This window comes from Vigna radiata, chromosome 7 (assembly GCF_000741045.1).
Source record: "Vigna radiata var. radiata cultivar VC1973A chromosome 7, Vradiata_ver6, whole genome shotgun sequence".
Lineage (NCBI taxonomy): Eukaryota > Viridiplantae > Streptophyta > Magnoliopsida > Fabales > Fabaceae > Vigna > Vigna radiata.
Genome location: NC_028357.1, coordinates 24,660,685 through 24,669,728, shown reverse-complemented (window position 1 = coordinate 24,669,728; position 9,044 = coordinate 24,660,685). Strand labels below are relative to the sequence as shown.

The following is a 9,044-nucleotide window of genomic DNA, read 5'->3' as shown; positions in this document are numbered from 1 at the left end:
AAAATATATGCATATCATTGTTCTAAATTAAAAAGTAATCAGTACACTATCCTACGGTAACTTTTCTACCTTTTAATAGTTGTCCGTGGGACCGAAAATCTTATTTGATATATCTTTTTAAATTTAATATTTTTTAAATTAAAATAATTATCTACAAAATAAAAGAGAATCTATAAATAAATTGTAAAAATTATTTATATTTAATTTTATAATTATAATTTTATAGTTTTCTATTATGATGAAAATAAATAAATAAACACACCAAATGTATTTCTATTCATAATTGAAACAAAGGAAAATTCTATAAAGGATTTACAGAGTTGCCAGAAAAAAATCACTAACATTCAATCCTTTCTTATATATTTTTAAGGAGTTTCATTAATAGTCGTGGTCATTCAATGTTTTTTGTTTTAATTAAATTATTAATTTTGAAAAATTAAAGCAATGTAACCTTTGTCGAACGACGTTAAAAACAGACGTGTCATGTTGTTGTGTAACTTTTAAATGACGTTGCACATTGTTGTTTAATTTTTAAACGACATAGCTCAATGATGAGGAATTTCACATTTTTAGAAAGAAAATTGGAAGAAAATTTCATGTTATTGAAATCCTAACTAAAGGGTGTTTCTGATGTTGTTTTTTCTTCTTCTTTTGAGCGCATAATTTGCCTCTACATTAGTGGAAAAACACTGTTTAACGTCATCCAAATGACGTCGGTTAGCGAGTAGCCCGACGTATATGAGTACACAGTGACCTTAGCGTAGATAAATTGGTAACCTAGACGTCGGTTTCAAGGGGACGTGACGTCTATTATATAATACACGTCCGCTTTGTCCTAAACTGACGTCCAATGTAATGAGGTAGGTGAGAAGACAAACTTTGCTTGCGCCATTGATGTCGCTTGTGATGGCGGCCTGACGTCTACTAGGGTGCAACTAATGCTCGTCACCTGATTCCCAAGCGCTTAGATGTCGAGTGGTCAATCACCGACTTCTATAGCCTGTCCGGAAGGCGGGAAGACAGAAATTTCTGCAAAATAAATGTCGCTTTTCGGGGACCGCGACGTTTATAGGCCTGTAATTAATTATGTTCACCAAAATCTGAGGCACGTCGACGTCCGGTAGCAGAGCACGAACGTCTATAGCATTAGAGACGTCGGCGCCCCTTCACAACCGTCGCCTACGTCCCTGATATGAAATGAAAGGTTCAGCGCACTAGACATCGGTCCCCCTAGACACCGACGTCTAATGGCATTCAAAAATTCACTTTAAATGTTATCTTGGATGTCGAATTAGTTAGATAACCGACGACTAGGTGACTATAGACGTCGGGTTTTGGGAGAACCGACGCCCCATTTCATTTTAAATGAACCACAGACCCTTCGTGGCATTGCAGTTTTTGATATCATTGCGTCTTCCTCCTCTCCTTTTTCTCTCTTGCGGCATTGCATTATTATTTCTGATAACATCATCGTCTTCCTCCTCTCCTTTTTCTCTCTTACGACATTGCATCCCAGGTGCGTGTTTTTTTATGGTTGCCATTTAAACTTTGTTCAGTCTTTCATCGATTATCTTCTGGTTCAACTGATAAAATTTGTTTTCTTGTTTTGTGTTTTAGTGCAGTTTTGTTCCTCTCTTGGGGTAACGCAGTACCACATTCTTCCTTTGGTAGCTGCTTCCTAGAAAAAGCGGCGTCTTTTGGATTTCTCGTGGCGTTTAGACCCAAAAACGACCCTGGGTCGTTGCCTAGTTATCGTTTCACCGTAATTTTTCCCTCTTGCGGTTGAAAATGGAACTAAGCAAAGACCCAGGTTCGGTTTTGGGTTGAAATGTCATGAAAAATTCAAAAGACGCAAGCTTTTTTTCGAGGGAAACTAGCAAAGAAAGAGTGTGCTACTGGGCTATCCAAAGACAGGAACAAAACTGCACTAAAACACAACGACTGTATTAGACGTTGGATAATGCACACACCGACGTCTATGGTGACATGAGACGTCGGTTAGTGACATGTTCTAAATCTTTATGTGCTCTTAGACGTTGGTTAATGCGTAGTCTAGTGTCTACATAGTGCCTTTAGACATCGGGGTTAGGCCTATACCGACGTTTACTGACGTCGGTCCTGGCACTAACTGACGTCAATATAGACGTCTGTTATATGGATGTCCGACGTCCCATTAACGTCATTGGAAATGACGTCGACTGTGAAGGAGACGTTAAAAACCCAAAATAACCGACGTTAAAAAGCGTTTTTCCATCAGTGCTACCATGGCTTCTCAAAGAAGAACTCTCCTGAAGGTCATCTTTCTCGGTGAAAGTGAGTTTGTCTCTTCGTCTTTCCTATTTATAATAAGATCTCTCTTTAAAAACATCTCTTTATTCTTTGAATTTTTCAACATCTTTCTTAACACCAATGTCATGGTGCAATTTTCTTTTTCCTAAATATAATATATAAACATTTACAAAATATAATAAACTTTATTCGATTAAAATACAATGAAAATTAAGGAATTGAAAGAAATTAAAATTGGACGAGAAAGGATGGAGAAAACTTATGAGATGTAGACACTCCACTTGAAAAGGATTCCAAGATAAGTGCCAAGGATTAGATTGCCACTTGATTTGCTGAAGATAAGATCATTAAAAAGACTAAGAGACAGGTTGTTATCTTAAAGAAGAAATGAAATAATGCAAATCACTCTTAAAATTGATTCATTTAAAGGTGTGTACAAAAGGGAGACTCCTAGGTTTCTTATATAACCTTTAGGATGAACTTAGTGGAGAGTTTTAAGGGATGTGGGACTTGAAAAGCTTCACAAGCTGACCAACGGCGTCTCAAGTGTATATTAGTCCCACATCTCTTTAATCTTCCATTCCTGAAGGATTATAAGCTTCCTAGCAAATCTAGAATTCAAAAGCTACAAACTATGCATGTTTACTTGTACTACAAGCAACAAAAGGAGAAAGCCTATTTATTCTTATTTTCTTTTAAGTCAAAACTATGTGAAGTTCCACCTTGCTTGTGCGGTAAAGAAAAGAAGAGTTTATAAGCTTCTCTACAACTAAAACTTAACGAAAGAACAAAGAGGCAAATACAAGCCAATGAAACATATTTACTCTTTTTTATGCTTGTTGTCACTTTGAAAACTCTTCATTATTATCCTATCTATGATCATATCAGGTGTCGAACAACTTTTAATGTTACCACATTAATGGGTTGATATTATCACATAATGAATAAGTGTACAACTCATTCAATTTTAGTCAGAAGACAATTTTGTCGTTAAAGTTTTTAACATCATAAGCAAAAAGACTAATGTGAATCGTTTTTTTTTTTTTTACATTTTACTGAATGGCACAATGATCCACTTAGACGTATAAGGAGAAGGGTTGAAGGTACAAGAAGAAGTTGTAGCTCCTCATATGTTTAGTCAAATGGTTTAGTCAAATTACAAACAACCATTATATGATTTCGTAGTTTGTCTTTCAGTAAGAGAATTCTTACATTCTCAAATCACAAGACCTACCATCAACTCCAAATACGAGTTACGCAGTAGAAGCTCCTCAGTTATCCCAACAAGTTCAAACTCAGAAGAGAAAGGATCTCTTCCCCACGTGTAGAACTCAAACATCATCCTCCTGTAACTAGATGAGCTTGAGCTGAATTCAAAAACCTAGAATAGGAAGCTCATTCTGTGTTGTTGATGCATATCATCCTCTAAAGCTAATAATACTAATCCTGGTTAAAATATTCCAATCTTCCTAAATACGTTTGAATAAAGCAGCAGGTAAGCATTAATGACCAGCATACGCACACCACCATCATCATTGGGTTATTAGAGATTGTATTGCCAATGTTCCAAAACTACTTATATTGATCAACAGCCATCAACACTTCATCACCGAAAAACAATGCAACATAAACAACCTTCATGTTCATCAATTATAAAATATTTTTTTAACAGGCAGTGCCAATATCACATTGTGTGGTGGTGTCATAAATGATATGCAGTATACTAAAGCTTTAGTTGATACAGCAAATAAATTACACTGGTATTCTTTAACATTATTCCGCCATCTCTTTCAACTTAGTTGAATGGTTTTAAAAAACCAAAAAGTAGAAATTTCATCATCAAGATACTTCAAGAGAGAATAAAGTTGGTTAGCTTAGGTTGACAACCAAAGCAGTGCATAGCACACCCCAAGCTTTCCAAATATCGATCCTGAATGGTAAAAACAATACATATACGAAAATCTTGAATTACTTCCTTCCTCGGCTAAACCTCTGCAGTTGATAATTGATACTTCCCCAAGACTTTCTGTTCTTTTTACTCTGAAAAAACAAAATTGAAGTGATTTTTTTTCGCACTACTTAATTTTAATGTTAAAAGGTAAAAGCAACTAAAAATGTAAACCTGAAAAAGTTGGATGGCAACAAAAGATGCTAGTTTTAATCAAACTATGTTCATGTTACCTGAGAATCCATACAGGCATTTAATAGCTCCTTCTGACGAGCACAGGCTTCCATGTCGCTGTGGTTTGCAGCCATACAATTGAGCAACATTGCCATTTCCTTCATGCAAGGCTTATGAAGTGAACCAAATCTCTTGGGGTTGATAAAAAGCGTACCAGCTTTCCGACCCATTATCCTTCAACTTCACATATATCCAGGAAAATGTAAATCTCCTTCTCAATTGATACAGATAAATCAACATGTAATAAAAACCCATAATTGAAAACTTTGTTTATTAAAAAAAGAAATTACACATGAAGAACAGTTATAAATGAACGGTCAACACAACAATCTAATGCAGTTGGTCATTTTGATCACCAAAACTTAAAATACTGCAGTAGTGCCTTGTGCTTAATGCTATTACTACAAAGCATAAGACATGAACACGGAAGATCATGAAGTTCTTTTGCGAATCATGTTAATAAACAAAGTAACAAACCATAGACCTCTAAATTCTCCTCAGCATGTTTGGTTCAGAAGATGGGGGAGGGTGAGAGAAGACGGAATTAACATGAGAGGAGAAATAATTTTAAATAATGGTAGACCCAATTTAGTGTTTTTCACTTATTTGTGTATGTGTACTCTTTTCTCTTCCAAATTGCAAATAAGTAACAAATAACTAATGCAAAAGGCAATGCAAGGGCAATTTGCTGTTGAGATTTGTTGAGATTTGCATTTCAAATTTCCAAACAACACCAAACGCATCAAATCCCCTGCTCATTAACGCACTTCGCCCTTAGCTCTCACCTTATTAGTATTGTTACATTAGATCCTACTCAACCTCTTCTTACTACTACTTCATTTTTATGTCAAATTTAACTCTCATTTTTTGTTGTTGTTCAAAAGGTCCAGAACTAACTATTATACATTATAACCAATAAAGGAACTATTCTCACCTCAGAGGTTGGCCATACATACTTAGGCAGAGTATCGGCAGAAGAAGAATGAGGTACACCTGATTACTAATACATTAGCATTGAAAGAAATGGAGTGAATTTGTGTTGAGTTGAGAAGCTTTACGTGAATTCTTTTCAGCGTTGGTGGGGACCATCGAGTATTGGGGGCATTAATACCCTTTATGAATATATACTCATAATATATTAATTCCCTTTAGTATGTTATGCTCATGCTGGAAGTGGTGGTAAAACCAAACCATGTGATAAATTAATTTGACCCGTCCTTGAAAGGTAGGGCATTATGTAGATCTGAGAACTTGAACTTGTCGATTCTGTCCACATGATCACACATTTTTTTCACTAACTGAAGGCCTTAAAGGTCAAAAGAATTGACAAGTTGGGGTTTTGGTGGAAGCCAAAACTGATTTGAATACAATGCTCTAAAATGATGAAGATAACGAGACTATGTTGGCTGGGTGTGTGCAAACTGGGACTTTGAATAATGTTTGTACATAGCCACTAGAAACTTTAGTTTTTTAATAGGAACTTTAAAGATATCATTTTTCTATTAGACCATGTATCATCATGTTGATTCACCTATCTCTTTGAACCCAGACTGTGTTATCAATATTCAGTATGGATCAGACTGGGTGGAAAATAAAGTAACATGGTCAACAAATCTATATATGTTCGGAATATGTAATGGAATTCAAATATGAAAATAAGGAAGCATTCCATAAGAATCTAAGTTATTTTGTGCATTATAACAAGATGTTTGTTCTGTTTCTGGATAGTATTTAATCTATGCATTTTGAAATAAAAAACGACCTTTAATCGTGTATGCTTCTAAACTCTGTACCAAAATACCAACTTCTTGACCTTGTATTTCTGTTCCACGCTTCTAATTTTCTCTCTATTGGTCCTGCTCTAAAATCAATGTTTTTTAAAACTGGACTTCCTCTCTATCTCTTTCTCCTGAATCAGGGTTATATAAATCGCGATTCATCACGAGTTTACGTTCCCACACCCTCGAACCTAATCAACTTTGCACGTAGAATCGTTTTTTAGTACGACAAAATCGCTCATGAGTTTAGAGTCGATTCAGCGAGTTCTGTTGGACACTAGCAAAAAGAAAAAAAAAAAAAAAACTACAGTGGAGATTTGTTTGTTCCTAGGTAAAGATTTATACAGAACGCACCTGGTTAACAATTCAGTGGTTCAATGGTTCTCTTTCTTTCTGTTTTGGTTGTTGGTGTTGCTTTTCCTATCCCTCGAACAGACCTGTGGTGTCTTCCTCAGCCACATTCACCTTTCGGTTCTCCCTCCGATCTCACTGCATACTACTGCTTTGGGTAATTAGGGTTTTAGTGGCTTTTTCACTCCTCTGGTTATTGCCTATTGCCTATTGCTTCCCACACTCACAATTACTAAATCTACCCACAATACTAGTAAAAGGATTTTCTCATAAATATTATTAGAATATTTTATAACTTCTTTTTTCAAACACTTATTTCGTCATTAACTATTTTTCTGTGAATCTTGGTATTTTTCATTTAATTAATAAATTCCATTTATAAATTTTTGTTATTTGAAGTGAAAATCATGTGGACTAAAATATGTTAACTAAAAAGATCATGTTAAAGCACGTGGTTGAAGAAGAAATTAAAGAGGAGAAAGTGGGGCAGATATGGGAAGTCGAAAATTAAATACATAAGTGCTAATATTTTTTTAGGTTTATTCCTGATAATTCTTATTTATATTTAGTTTTCTCAACATTTTTCCAAATTAGAAACCCTAACGATTCCAGGGTTTCTAAAATTTTGTTTTGATTGCTTGGTTTCTTTTCGTAGGTCTGGTGTTCGAGGAAAAAGATGAAACTCGCAATGGAGGAGATTGATTTCACAAGTTCGTGATTGGATTTGGAAGCGCGATGACGGCGTAATCCGAAGGGGTTTTGGTTGGTTCTATGTTTGCCTTTCCTTGCAGGTTTTGGTTCGAGGTGAAGGCGTGACGGCGATCTTGTGGTGGTTGACGAAGGAGCAACTCGCGATGCACGTTTGAAGAAGATGAAGGGTTGAGGCTTCTACACGAAGAAGGTTGCATGATCTGTGTGATGAATACAAAGGAGTCTTGTGATTTGGGTGCTTATGTGTTTTGGATGCTTCTGGGTTTCTGGGTTGAAGGGCTGCGAGTCTGGAATTTATGATTTGCGCGAGAATGGAGAAGAGAACTCGCCTAATGGTGTGTTGCTAAACTTGTCTGATCAATATATGAACATACTCGTCTAATGTATATTTTTAGACTCATCTAATCGATGTATGAAATGACTCATTTAATATTTTTTGTCTAATGTGTATTGTTAAACCTATGTAATATTTTTTCTATACTCATCTAATCAATGTATGAATAAACTTGTTTATTGTGTATTGCACGATTCATCTAATCATTGAATAAAAAAACTTGTCTAATGTGTATTAATAAACTTGTCTGTAATTTGTGTGTGGAAAGACATATATAATGTATATTGCTAGAGTTGTTTAATCAGTAAATGAATCATCAGTCTAGTGTGGATTGTTATAATTGTTTAATCAATACATTGACAAACTTGTGAAATTTGTTTGTTTTACTCATCTACGTATTTCCAAACTTGTCCAAAAATTTTTGTTATATCCATCTGATCAAGGCATGAAATAATTTGTCTAATATTTTTTTGTTATACCTAACTAGTTATTGTATGGACAATCTCGTGTAATTATTTGCTAAATTATTCTAATAAGTGTATGAAAATACTCGTCTTATGTGTATTGCTAGATCTAATTATCTCGTTGGCAGGCCCAATATTGGGTTGTCTTCATGGAGTTTGCTGCGTAGGGAGACATTTCTCCCTTCTTCTTCTTTGGGGCTGGGTTTCACAGGAGAGAGGCGAACTTTGGCAACAACAGCGTTGCGTTGGCACGGTAGGGGCGACAATGTTGCGGTGAGCACATGGCGACTGGGCGAGGACTTGGCTGTTCTGGTTTTCTCGATTCTCTTCATGTGGGCTCACAAGAAGGTGCGACTATTGTGTGACGGGGAAGCAGGAAGGCACAACGAGGGTTTCTGCGTTCCGTGGAGAGGGACTCTACGTTTTGCATTTAGGGTTTCGTTGGGGATTTTTGGGTTTTCATGTTCTCCTTTTCGATTATGATTTTGGGGTTTTCGTGATTTCTTCTGATTTGAGATAAAGGGTTCATTCGCATTGAATTAGGGATTGGTGTTGTGTTTTTGTGTATGGGGATGGCGTTTCTGGTTCATTTTGGGTTAGATTTCTCGTCGTGGTGGCTGCAGCTAGGGTTGGCGGTGGCAAGCAATGTTGGGTCGTTGGGCCTGTAGACTACTAGCATTGGGTTCTAGTTTGGACAATTGGGTTAGACTGATAAATTTGGGTTCGACTAACTGTTTGGGTCGCAGGCCCGTGTTGAGTAGAAACTAGCTATGCATACAATGGATGTACAGAATTCATAGTTATTGACTTTAATTAATAAAATTAAAGTGTAAATGGAGAGATGAAATCATTAATTTATAATATTAATTGTTATAATTGTAAGAAGAAAATTATTATCATTTAATTGGTAATTAATTGTAATCAGATTAATTTAT

General features: G+C 35.8%; 1 protein-coding gene across 1 annotated transcript; it reads right to left on the bottom strand.

Moving 5' to 3' along the window:
- Positions 1-3,909: 3,909 nt before the first annotated feature.
- On the bottom strand, positions 3,910-6,820 carry LOC106767143. The gene is made up of 3 exons (XM_014651977.2): positions 6,604-6,820; positions 4,471-4,651; positions 3,910-4,329 (listed from the first exon to the last, which is right to left on the bottom strand). Exons 2-3 carry the CDS (start codon positions 4,639-4,641, stop codon positions 4,258-4,260), a joined length of 243 nt encoding a protein of 80 aa, XP_014507463.1. The 5' UTR covers positions 4,642-4,651; positions 6,604-6,820; the 3' UTR covers positions 3,910-4,257.
- Positions 6,821-9,044: the final 2,224 nt, after the last annotated feature.